This window comes from Schistocerca americana, chromosome 4, assembly GCF_021461395.2.
Source record: "Schistocerca americana isolate TAMUIC-IGC-003095 chromosome 4, iqSchAmer2.1, whole genome shotgun sequence".
Taxonomy (NCBI): Eukaryota; Metazoa; Arthropoda; class Insecta; order Orthoptera; family Acrididae; genus Schistocerca; species Schistocerca americana.
The window spans coordinates 733,254,803-733,268,684 of NC_060122.1; the positions used below are offsets into that span (position 1 = coordinate 733,254,803).

The 13,882-nt window shown below is 43.8% G+C and overlaps 1 protein-coding gene across 1 annotated transcript in view; it reads left to right on the top strand.

Moving 5' to 3' along the window:
- Positions 1-13,882, top strand: part of LOC124613752 (centrosomal protein of 78 kDa-like) — a 191,025-nt gene that overhangs the window by 40,299 nt on the left and 136,844 nt on the right. Inside the window, exon 3 of the mRNA XM_047142467.1 lies at positions 3,055-3,242. Within this exon, the coding sequence (XP_046998423.1) occupies positions 3,055-3,242 (188 nt within the window). The remainder of the gene's footprint in view (positions 1-3,054; positions 3,243-13,882) is intronic.

Here is a 13,882-nt window from a genome sequence, read left to right on the forward strand (position 1 = left end):
AAGCAAATAACCAGAGCCACTTCCTCATCCTCTCAAACCCAAAACCTCCCACAGAAGAACCACAAAAGTGCCCCACTTGTGACAGGATACTTTCCGGGACTGGATCAGATTCTGAATGTGGCTCTCCAGCAGGGATACGACTTCCTCAAATCCTGCCCTGAAATGAGATCCATCCTTCATGAAATCCTCCCCACTCCACCAAGAGTGTCTTTCCGCCGTCCACCTAACCTTCGTAACCTCTTAGTTCATCCCTATGAAATCCCCAAACCACCTTCCCTACCCTCTGGCTCCTACCCTTGTAACCGCCCCCGGTGTAAAACCTGTCCCATGCACCCTCCCACCACCACCTACTCCAGTCCTGTAACCCAGATGGTGTACACGATCAAAGGCAGAGCCACATGTGAAAGCACCCACGTGATCTACCAAGTGACCTGCCTACACTGTGACGCATTCTACGTGGGAATGACCAGCAACAAACTGTCCATTCGCATGAATGGACACAGGCAGACAGTGTTTGTTGGTAATGAGGATCACCCTGTGGCTAAACATGCCTTGGTGCACGGCCAGCACATCTTTGCACAGTGTTACACCGTCCGGGTTATCTGGATACTTCCCACTAACACCAACCTATCCGAACTCTGGAGATGGGAACTTGCTCTTCGATATATCCTCTCTTCCCGTTATCCACCAGGCCTCAATTTCTGCTAATTTCAAGTTGCCGCAACTCATACCTCACCTGTCATTCAACAACATCTTTGCCCCTGCACTTCTGCCTCGACTGACATCTCTGCCCAAACTCTTTGTCTTTAAATATGTCTGCTTGTGTCTGTATATGTGTGGATGGACGTGTGTGTGTGTGTGTGTGTGTGCGAGTGTATACCCATCCTTTTTTCCCCCTAAGGTAGGTCTTTCCGCTCCCGGGATTGGAGTGACTCCTTACCCTCTCCCTTGGGACCCACATCCTTTCGTCTTTCCCTCTCCTTCCCTCTTTCCTGGTGGGGCGGCGGTTTGTTGCGAGAGCTTGAATTTTGTGTGTGTGTTTGTGTTTGTTTGTGTGTGTGTCGGCCTGCCAGCGCTTTAATTTGGTGGGTCGCATCATCTTTGTTTTTAGATATATTTTTCCTACGTGGAATGTTTCCCTCTGTTATAGCCATATCATATATATATATATATAGTTATGATGGAGGGAAACATTCCATGTAGGAGGGATATATCTGGGAGCAGGGATGGGGGGTGCTGGCGGGTCGACAGACGCACGGGCGGGCACAGGCATGCGCACAAGGTTCAGGCTTTCGCGGCGGACTGTTGCCTCGCTGGGCGCCGGGGGGGGGAAGGACGAAGGGATGTGGGTTTTTGGGGGAGAGGGTAAGGAGTCATTCCGGTCCCGGGAGCGGGGGGACTTGCCTTGGGGGGAGGGAAGGACGGGTATACACTCGCGCACACGTCCATCCGCACATGTGCAGACACAAGCAGACATCAGACCGATGTCTGCTTGTGCCTGTGTATGTGTGGATGGATGTGTGTGTGTGTGCGAGTGTATAAAAAGTCTTTAAATCTGTCTGCTTGTGTCTGTATATGTGTGGATGGATATGTGTGTGTGTGTGCGAGTGTATACCCGTCCTTTTTTCCCCCTAAGGTAAGTCTTTCCGCTCCCGGGATTGGAATGCCTCCTTACCCTCTCCCTTAAAACCCACATCCTTTTGTCTTTCCCTCTCCTTCCCTCTTTCCTGATGAGGCAACAGTTTGTTGCGAAAGCTTGAATTTTGTGTGTATGTTTGTGTTTGTTTGTGTGTCTGTCGACCTGCCAGCACTTTCATTTGGTAAGTCACATCATCTTTGTTTTTAGATATATTTTTCCTACGTGGAATGTTTCCCTCTATATATATATATATATATATATATATATATATATATATATATGAATTAATAGAGGGAAACATTCCCTCTATTAATTCATATCATTAATTTGAACCCAACAATTACGTTTGTTATTGTCACTGTTGCATTTCGAAATCTTTTCTGTCGTCTTATTTTCTCTTTTTGTTTTTGCCAGTAGTTTCACTTTGTATTCACCTTCTCCTTTTTGCCCAAACTCTTTATCTTTAAATATGTCTGCTTGTGTCTGTATATGTGTGGATGGATATGTGTGTGTGTGTGTGTGTGTGTGTGTGTGTGCGCGAGCGTATACCCGTCCTTTTTTTACCCCTAAGGTAAGTCTTTCCGCTCCCGGGATTGGATTGACTCCTTACCCTCTCCCTTAAAACCCACATCCTTTCGTCTTTCCCTCTCCTTCCCTCTTTCCTGATGAGGCAACAGTTTGTTGCGAAAGCTTGAATTTTGTGTGTATGTTTGTGTTTGTTTGGGTGTCTATCGACGTGCCAGCGCTTTCGTTTGGTAAGTCACATCATCTTTGTTTTTTATATATATATATATATATATATATATATATATATATATATATATATATATATATATATATATGAATTGTGCGGACTATATTCTTCCATCTAAACTACAGCACTTCACTGTCCACCACCCCCACCATACTATCCCTCCCCCTCCCCATCCCCGCCTCCTCCTTACCCCACCCAGTCGCCACTCCCATCATGCAATGGTGCTGATGCTCGCAGTGTGGTTTCAGTTGTCTGAGACTGCAAATGTGTGTGCAAGTTGTGTTTGCGTGAGTGTGTGTACATGTATGTATGTGTGTGTATTGCTGACAAAAGCCTTAATAGCCGAAAGCTATAATTGTGCGAATCTTTTAGTTGTGCCTACCGCGACTGAGCATCTCCACTATATGGTGAGTAGCACCTTTCCTTCTATAATGTTGTTACATGGCATCCTGGATTTTACATTGTTTGATGGAGCCATATATTTTTTGCTTGCAAAGATCAAATCATGGCTAACATTTCATCCATGGTGGAACAGTCATGTCAATTTCATTGTCCTGACTTGTTGGGCCCACCACATCGGAATAATAACAATAGGAAAAATTCTAAACTTAAAGATTATTCAAGGCATCAAGATACAGTTGTTGCTTTTCTGTTTCAACAGATATAGAAGAGTTTAATACACGAGAGAGAGCCAGTAAAGCAACTGGGAGGCCAGCTATACAAACAAAGTTTGTGATGGATCTTCTTCTCAGAGCTCTTCATAACTGTATTTCCAGATCTACACATCTGACATGTCTAGTACTGGAAGGTCTTGCTCTGACAGAAGAATACTTATCTTTGTTGTGTGCTGTAAGTATTATCTAAGAGATGTTTGATGATATTTAAACAGTAATGCTCATGATCACTGTATAAATGAAAATGAGTATGGGAGACTCTGCAAATAAGGAATGTTTGATTCATTTAATTCCATAATCAAGAATGTCATAAGAAAATACCCTCATGAACATTTGAACTGGAGATAGATGCTGTGTTGGAGAGGGACAGCACTCTTTTCAGCATGGTGAATGGTTCAGTGTGGTTTAGTTTTGAAAGGAATGGAACTGGAAAAAATGTATTATCCTTGAAACATTTAAAGCAGACAATATGATGAAAGCAGATAATTTAACAGAATGATAAATGAAAGCAGTATTTTTTCATGTGTTAAGTCAAGTGACATATTTTTGTCCCTATTAAGACCAATTGAACATTTACTGCCTCATTGTAATTGCATCACATTTCATTGATAAGCCTATTTTGTTCCTGTTTACAGTTTATATGTTGGCTTTACCTTCTATCAAGTTCAATGTCTCACTAATGCATGACCAGAGAAAGCGACCACTCACTTTCTCTGAATGAAAAGCGAGTTTACCTTTTAATCATTAAAATCATAGAAAGCTTATTTATCATTGACTCACTTTTCTCAGAAACATTGTCAGTTTGTGTCATTGTGAAACCACAAGTTATCAATCATGTATAACTACCTTGAAATTTGCTCCACACTCTGTTGAATGTTGTATCACTTTCCTTGGTGGTACTAGTGTCCATGGAGAGTGAGTAAACTTACAGATGGTGCACCATTCAAGTGGGTGCAACAACAACAACACAAAATCCCCATGTTCAGTGTATTTTTACTCTACAATTTCTTGTCTGACCTACAAAAGAACTATATCTCTGAATTTTTCTCATACAGATCTTCTATTCTGAAGCAACAAATGCCACCATTCAGAAAAAAATGCCTCTATCACTGTAATTAATGATGTCGCAGAAGCAGATTGATATTTGCTTTATGAGCCCTTGGTCACTACCTGTCAACATAAAAAGAGATTATAAATATTTTTAGTGTGCAGAATGTTATTAGATGTGGAATAGTGAGGCACCTCACCCTGCAGATTGTGATCATATTGCCCAGAATATATTCATCACAAATGCTGAATGCTACAGCGGCAATTCTAACAGCTGGTTAACTTTATTCTTTAATTAATCCACATTCCTGGAGGTTTTCCATCATAATGGGATTAACTGGGTATCTTGAAAGATGAATCAACTGATTCCATTTGTGGCAACTGCATTGTCCCGATGAAAATGAGTATTTTCTGTTTCGCAATCCAAGTCCCCTTTATGTATTTTTCATTCAGTTGATTGAAAAGTATTCAAAAGTTTTTGTTTTTCCCTTTCCAGGGAAATTAATATTGGGAGGAGGAATCCTATTGAAAGATGAAATTGACTTTGCATTTTTGATGCTGGTACACTGGGACTGATTAATAGAACATATCCTCAAGATTCAAGGAATTCTCAGTGTGGTAATGGAGGGTAATGTGGAAGGTCAAAATTGTAGTTGAAGACCAAGGCTTGAATATAATAAGAAGGTTTAAATAGATGTCCGTTGCAGTAGTATTCAGAGATGCAGTGGCCTGCACAGGGTAGACTAGCGTGGAAAGCTGCATCAAACCAGTCTTCAGTCTTGTAACCTGACGTGGGTTGTGACATACATAGTTTAGAAGCTCACTCTCAGATCAGAGGTGATGTGGGATGTTTAGGTCATCCTTTTCTTGGTACACGAGTGGCTTTGTACAAGAGTGAAACAGTGATGGGGTCAAGCTGAGATTTTGCAGTTACAGACAGTACAGATAGACTTGGATATCAGGCTAAAGGAGGAAGATATGGTAAATGATAGTGAAATGAGAATCTGGGTTGGCTACTGGTCTGCTTTTTATTGCTTCTTCATGTGTCAGGTATGAAGGGTGCAGAGACTGTTTTATACTAGATTCTCCAACCAGTTACCAGAATAAATGCCCACCCTGGCCTATAACTTTGTTAAGATTTCCATATGCACAGTATAATATGGTACTACATATGACAAACCATGAAAGTGGTGGGTTCTATTGCTTTAATGGAACTCTTAGGTTCAAGTGTTCACCGCAGTGTAAATGACATACAGACATAGGTTCTTGTAGACAAATATGTAGCCCAGGGGATATAATGGACTAACAGCAAGCTTTGCATGTCCTTAGTGCACAGAGTTAATTGAGTCTGACTGCTCACTTACATATTATCTGCTGTAGGCTTGTTCATCCAAAGCTGCTGTCATTAGCTGGAACACTTGAATTTAGCTGAACTCTGCCAAACTCTCTTGATGTTTGAGAGCCTCTACATATGACGTTTTAGGCATTATGCTTGTACAAGATATGTGACTGCATCCCTTTTTACTGCCAATTAGCAATCAGTAAGCATGAAATCAGCAGTTTCCCAATGCTTGTCAACCTAAGTTATCAGGCTTACAGGTAATATTCACCTTTAGATGATTTTTCTCTTTTTTGTGGCAGCCCTTCATGTTTCAGTCATTACACCTTCCTTACTGGGGAAAGATTCACCCTCAAATCTTAGACATTAATTTTACACTTCTTTCTTACATGAGTTACATTCTATATACATAAATACACAGATTTCTCTTTTCTTTTTCCATATAAGTGTACATATGTAGATTAGATTTTTCCCTTGATAATACATCCCCATAACACAAGTGTGATCAGTAACTAATCCCATCTTCCACATTCTTCATCTGTGCTCTTGTGTATCTGGTGATGTAGCACTCTGGTTGGGAATAACTTCACTTGGGGGGGGGGGGATGCAAGTGAGATTTTACCATGAGCTGGTCCCCAGTTAACACACACATGGTCCTAACACTTCTCTTCTGGCCACTTTCAGCACTGAATGCTGCATCTGAGAAGTTTAAGCATAACTCCTGTAGTTATGAGGGTGTTGGTGATCACTAACATATAAAAGAAAATCTATGTTTTCCAGTTGGATCACTGTTTATGCTACCTTTTATGTAACCCTAACCTATTTTCTAAATCATGCATCCACCACCCTATACCTTTCAGGTCCAGCAAGTGATGTATGAGGGTGAGTCAAATGAAAACCTTAAATTTTTCTTAAATGTTATTTATTGTGCAGAAGTGGTACAAAGCTGTATCGCTTTTCAAGATAATCTCCCCCACACTCAATGCAAGTCCTCCAGCGCTTACAAAATGCATAAATTCCTTTAGAAAAAAATTCTTTTGGTAGCCCGTGCAACGACTCATGCACCGCGTGGCGTACCTCTTCATCAGAACGGAACTTCTTTCCTCCCATTGCATCTTTGAGTGCTTCAAACATAAGGAAGTCACTTGGGGCAAGGTCAGGTGAGTATGATGGATGAGGAAGGCACTCAAAATGCAGGTCTGTGATTGTTGCAGCTGTTGTAAGGGCAGTGTGGGGCCTTGCATTGTCATGTTGCAGAAGGACACCTGCTGACACCGATCCATGTCGCTTTGATTTGATTGCAGGCTGCAGATGATTTTTAGGAGATCTGTGTATGATGCACTGGTGACAGTGGTCCCTCTAGGCATGTAATGCTCCAAAATGACGCCTTTTTCGTCTCAGAAGAGAGTCAGCATTACCTTCCTTGCTGATGGTTCTGTTCGAAACTTCTTTGGTTTTGGTGATGTGGAATGGTGCCATTCCTTGCTTGCTCTCTTCATTTCCGGTTGGTGGAAGTGAACCCAGGTTTCGTCCCAGTAACGATTGTCGCAAGGAAGCCATCACCTTCTCATTCAAAGCGTCGAAGAAGTTCTTCACAAGCATCAACACGTCGTTCTCTCATTTCAGGAGTCAGCTGCCATGGCACCCATATTGCAGACACTTTGGGAAACTGGAGCACATCATGCACAAAGTGGTGTGCTGACCCATGACTAATCTGTAAACATGCTGCAATGTCATTCAGTGTCACTCGGCGGCCTCCCTTCACTATGGCTTCAACTGCTGTGATGTTCTGTGGAGTCACAACTCGTTGTGCCTGACCTGGACGAGGAGCGTCTTCCACTGAAGTCACACCATTTGTGAACTTCCTACTCCATTCGTAGACTTGCTGCTGTGACAAACAAGCATCACAGTACTGAACCTTCATTCGTCGATGAATTTCAATAGGTTTCACCTCTTCACTACACAAAAACCGAATAACAGAATGCTGTTCTTCCCTGGTGCAAGTCGCAAGTGGGGCAGCCATCTTTATACTGATACTGTGACGGTATGTTTGCATCTGCACTATGTTGCCACCTACAGGCCATTCTGCACGCTGTTTGTAGCACGCTTACCAGCTTACAGGATAATGGCGTGAAATTTCGATTTGTTATTACAAATTTAAGGTTTTCGTTTGACTCACCCTCGTATGTCTGCAGGTGTGGGGAAGCCTATTTCTCTATCTTCATCACTATCTGCCTTTATTTTATTTCAAATGGGACCTCTTTCATGGATAAGTTAACATTGGATAGTATGTCCAGAAGGTTCGCTCAGTTTGTATTGTCTGCTGGGTGAGTAGTAGTCTGCTCACCATATACTGTACATTTTCCCAAGAATGTTAGTTTACCATTTCCTTTCACTATTATATCTATTGATTCATGACCATCATGTAACACCGTTAATCTTCCGCTTTGTGGGCCATGTAGGTCCATTCATTTGGTTCTGGGGTTATCCAAATGCTATTTGTGATTGATACTATTTTCTTGATATAGTTACTTCGAAACTCTTGCATGGTTGTTTCAACAGACCTATCTTACAGAGGTTGTGCTCTTATTGTTTTTAATTGCAGATGTGGGCTTGTGCATCTTTTGGGCTTGTGCTAATGCTTTGCAATATACAGTATGTGATCAGAAGCATTCGGACATATGGCTGAAAATGACTTACAAGTTCATTGCGCTCTCCACCGGTAATGCTGGAATTCGATACGATGTTGGCCCACCCTTAGCCCTGATGACAGCTTCCACTCTCGCAGGCATACATTCAATCAGGTGCTGGAAGGTTTTCTTGGGGAATGGCAGCCCATTCTTCACAGAGTGCTGCACTAAGGAGAGGTATCGATGTCGGTTGGTGAGGCCTGGAACGAAGTCAGCGTTCCAAAACATCCCAAAGATGTTCTGTAGGATTCGGGTTGTGAGGGTACTTGTGTGTAGTATCTGTAAGTGGTTGTTCTCTGTAGGGCAACAATGCCCACTGGCCCAGAGAGTCGCAAGCAGAGGCAGTTGTTGAGAGGCTGTGGAAGGTATAGGCTGCGTGAGCCAAAGGCGGTTGCGTAGCGAAGGATTTATCTCTATGTTTAATAGTAGTAGCACACAGTTTGAATAATAGTGTGTTTACGTTTGTGCAGTGTGATAAAGGAAATAAATTAAATTTTATCAGTTTTTAATGCGTCTCCATCAGTTAGTACCATACCATTGCATTTAACAATGAACGAAGTCTTGATATACACGGTCAACTACAACGAGAGGATTGTAACATAATAGTCATTAATTAATCCATATAGTCTCCAAGGAGAGGGGAGCTTATAAGGTCAGGACTATGTGCAGGCCGGTCCGTTACAGGGATGTTATTGTCGTGTAACCACTACACTACAGTCCGTGCATTATGAACATATGCTCGATCATGTTGAAAGATGAAACCACCATCCCCGAATTGCTCTACAACAGTGGGAAGCAAGAAGGTGCTTAAAACACCAATTTAGGCCTGTTCTGTGATAGTGCCATGCAGAACAACGAGGGATGCACATCCCCTCCATGAAAAACACTACCACACCATAACACCACTGCCTCCGAATTTTGGTGTTGGCACTTCACATGCCAGCACATAACGATCACCGGGCATTCACCATACCCACACCCCACCATTGGATCGCCACATTGTGTACCATGATTCATCACTCCACAAAACATTTTTCCACTGTTCAATTGACCAATGTTTATGCTCCTAACACCAAGCGTGGCATCGTTTGGCATTTAGTGGCGTGTTGTGTGGCTTATGAACAGCCACTAGACCAGGAAATCCAAGTTTTCCCACCTCATGCCTAACTGTCATAGTACTTGCAGTGGATCCTGATGCAGTTTGGAATTCCTATGTGATGGTCTGGATAGATGTCTGCCTATTACACATTACGACCCTCTTCAACTGTCGGCAGTCTCTCTCTGTCAGTCAACACATGAGGTCGGCCTTTATGCTTTCGTAGTGTATGTGTCCCTTCACATTTCCATTTAACTATCACATCAGAGACAGTGGACCTAGGGATGTAAGGAGTGTAGAAATCTCACGTACAGACATATGATACAAGTGACACCCAATCACTAGGCCACGTTCGAAGTCCGTGAGTCCCGTGGAGCACCCCATTCTGTTCTCTCACGATGTTTAATGTCTACTGAGGTTGCTGATATGGAGTACCTGGCAGTAGGTGGCAGCACAATGCACCTAATATGAAAATCATATGTTTTTGGGGGTGTCCGTATACTTTTGATCATATAGTGTAGCTGATGCAGGTATATGGCAGTTGTTGTTTAGCATCGCCTATTAAAAGATAGTCCATTTCTGGAGCCAAATATACCTACTAATCCTCCTTTCTCCTTACAGATAGTGGCAGTATCCTGTATCAAATTGAAAGTTTGCTTCTATGCTAGGGGTACTTTCAATACATGTGGTAACCTTGTGTCTGTTAGGAACATATAGGTTTCTGTTATTTGGAGGAACCTATAGCCATTCTCTTCTTCAAGGTTAATGGAAACTTCTCGTTGCCGATGTCATCCCTCATTAACTGGAGGTATTCTATCACTTGTGTGTGGTTGATGATAAGGAATGCTAATATCTCTTTCTGTACATTCACAATGGCTGCCGGTAGCCATTTGTATTCTCCTCTGAATTTTTTGGAATATTACTATCAGTTGCATCATCTGCTCATTAAATTCTGTCTCTAAGGTTAGCCACTGCAATCTCTGGTCTGTTTCATTCTGAAATTTAGAAGCTTGTTTCTTAATTTTGTTCATATTGGTCTGCAGGATATCAGAGAACCTTTGCCGACTTCCTTTTGTATTCTTGAAGTTGGTTGTTGCGGGTTTCACTATCACCATTTCCTCCTGGCTTAAGTGCAATAGTTGCTTCTGTTCCTTTTCCACTTGCTTTTTTCTTGTCTCAAAGTACTCGGTGTCCTGTTTGTTTAACGTACCGAATAAAAGCATACTGGCTGATCCTACGATGTGCAAAAAGTCCTTACTGAAGCCATTGTTCACGACATGCCAGCTGCGTAATCAATGCCTGTGATTCTCTTCTGTTGTCTTTCAGCCCTTCCACCATTTCCCCTGTGGTGTGTTGTATTATAGTATCTATGCCAATGAGCTATGGCAGCTTGTACCTTGCGTATCGTCTCGTCAGCATTTTCTTTTAACTTCCATAAACTGATGTATGTCACAATTTCCCACACGATGCTAGTGATCTTGATTTTTCCCTTCTGCATTGTAATATACCTCTCTGGTGGTGTTGAACTCCTGCATCCAGTAGGCAACTGGCTTATACTGAATTGAAGTCACTGTTGTTCACCCACTCATCAAAAGCCACCCAGCAGCATCATCTTATGGCCATCAGTAATGTTAGAGAGGTTTCCCTTACACTCTGGATGTCTAATCTTTCAACTTAATACTTCTCACTAATGTATTCCATCTCTGTCCTTTCTTCCTGTTTACTGGTGCTGCCAGGGTTAACAGGAGGATAGTAACTGGTGGTCAGCATGTCTCCGAAGACCCATCACAGTGTCTCCATTAACTCTACCTTTTGACTTTCCTCTTTAATCAGTTTTAAGGTAGAATTGAGCCTATCCTTTCTCATTTATGTTTCAGAACACATCAGTGAACTTGATCACAATCTCACTGTTGTGACAGTGCCACGAGATTTAAAAGTGCCGCTACGTCAGTACGCGAACACGGCGATAGAGGCGTTCGGCTGAGCGCGGGAGCGCCACCTAGCTATGAACGGCACCGGCCGCATGTCACGGCACAGCAGTTGAGTGACAGATACGGAGTTGGTAGCATGAAACTCACTATTGTTTCTACGTTTGTATATCCATGCAAATTATCAGTGAATTAAAGGTTATAACACTTCTTGGCGACGAGGTCGGATATTTTTTTTCCTGCATTGGGGAATTGTGCATTCGTGTCTGGGCAGACATGGAACAGCTTCTGCAAGTGCTCATTGAACAACAAACACAGCTGACGGCTGCTATTCAGGCGTTGTCGACGTCGCTTACTCATCGTCTGTCTTCCTCTTCTCCGCCTCCGTTCCCTCCTTACGGCGAGGCCGCTGAAGACTGGGAGGATTATGAGAAACGTTTGCGGCAACACTTCTTGGCTTTCGACATTGTCGACGCTCCTATGTGTAAGTCGTTATTTCTATCTTGGATTTCCCCACGGATCTATCAGTTGCTATCTCAGTTAGCCCCTCTGCGGGAACCTGCCTCTCTGTCCTTCCAAGAAATGTGTGACTTATTGTCTAACTATTACTGAAAAAACACCCACGTCGTTGCCGCCTGCGTGGCGTTCTACCGGTGTCGTAAACAGCCCCATCAATCTTACCGGGCTTGGGCAGCGGAACTACATGGTCTGAGTAGGAAATGTCAGTTTGTCACGGACACTCATCATGAGTCTTATGCTGATTCAATGGTTAGGGATGCTATTCTACGGCTTGCTCCTGATAAAGAAGTTCGGCAACGTGCCTTACAACTGCCAAACCCGTCGTTGTCGGAAGTTCTAAGCATCGCTCAATCTTTTGAAGTGTCTCACGCTGCTGGTGCGCAAATAGACATGTGGTGTGATGTAGGCGCTATACAGACCACTTTCGACACGGACAATTTGCCTGTTTCCCAGGGGACCGACGATGTGGCGGCGGTTCACTCACGTCAACAACGTCGCGTTGGGCCGCCACGCTCGCAGCGAAAACAGCAGCCACAGAAGCAGGTTCGTTCCGCACTTCCTTCTTGTCCACGTTGTTTTGTACAGCATGACAGGGCCGCGTGTCCAGAACGTTGGGCCACGTGTAATTCATGTAGGAAAAAAGGCCACATTGCTTCTGTGTGTCAATCCCCTAAAGTTCCTGTCGACGAGGATGAGGCATCGAACATGGATGTTAACTGTGTGCTTTCTCAAACAAATAAGTTGTTTGTTACTGTTCGTGTTCTGGATAAAGACATTCGCATGCAAGTGGACACTGGCTCTGCAGTAACTCTCTTTAATTCTCGCTCGTATTTGGAGTTGGGCTCCCCTCCCTTGTCTCTAGTTACGCAAAATCTGAGAACTTATAATAAACAGAAAATTCCTATAGTTGGCCAGTTTGATGCTTCCATGGCCTACAAGTCTGTTGTTCGGCCCCTCACATTTTATGTGGTGGATCATGCGGGCAATGAAAATCTGTTCGGTTATGATGCTTTCCAGTTGTTTGGGTTCTCCATTGATGATGATTTGCACCTCATATCTGAGGATATTCCGTATCAACAGCTGGATGGATTGTGTTCTGAATTCTCGTCCGTGTTCTCTGCTGGTCTGGGTCGTGCCAAGGATTTTGAAGCCCACATTACTCTTAAACCTACAGCTCGCCCTAAGTTTTTCCGGGCACGCCCTATTCCGATGGCGTTGCGTGCACGTGTCAAGGCTGAGATAGACAGGTTAACAGCTTCAGGGATTCTCCTTCCTGTTACCTCCAGCGAATGGGCATCGCCAATCGTGGTGGTTTCTAAACCAAACGGGAGTCTGCGATTGTGTGGCGATTTTAAAGCCACTGTCAACGCTCAGAGCCTCATTGACACTTATCCTCTTCCCCGTCCTGAGGAGTTATTTACCAAGCTCGCTGGGGGCCAGTTCTTTTCCAAACTTGACTTATCGGAGGCGTACCATCAGTTGCCGTTGGATGCGTCTTCCAAGGAGTTTCTCGTCATCAGCACTCCTTGTGGGTTGTATCAGTACCAGCGGTTACCATTTGGTGTCGCTAGCGCGCCGGCCATTTTCCAGCGGTTTTTGGAACAGCTCACGGCTTCCGTTCCTGGCTGCATCAACTACCTGGATGACATTGTTGTCACGGGGGGCTCCACTGAGGAGCACCTTCGCAATCTGCCTTTATTATTTCGGGTTCTGCATTCGGCTGGGTTGAAGTGCAATCTGGACAAGTCACAGTTCTTCCAACCCTCCATTGTGTATCTTGGTTTCCACTTGTCCCGTGAGGGTATACGTCCTCTACGTCAGCACGTTGCGGCCATTACCGCTCTACCCCGGCCGTCTACGGTCAATGAACTTCAAGCGTTTCTAGGCAAGATTGCTTATTATCACAAATTCATTCCATCCGCGGCGGCGGTGGCTCATCCTCTGCATCAGCTGTTACGCAAAAACGTTCCTTTCTGTTGGTCCGACGAGTGTGAGCAGGCTTTTGTCCGCCTGAAGGCTCATTTGCAATCGGCGCCTTGTCTTGTCACATTCCGTCCGAGTCAGCACTTGGTTCTGGCGACTGACGCGTCACAGTATGGCCTAGGGGCTATTCTCACCCATCGGTATGAGGATGGGTTGGAACGACCCATCGCCTATGCTTCCAAGACCCTCAATGATGCCCAACGGCGTTACTCT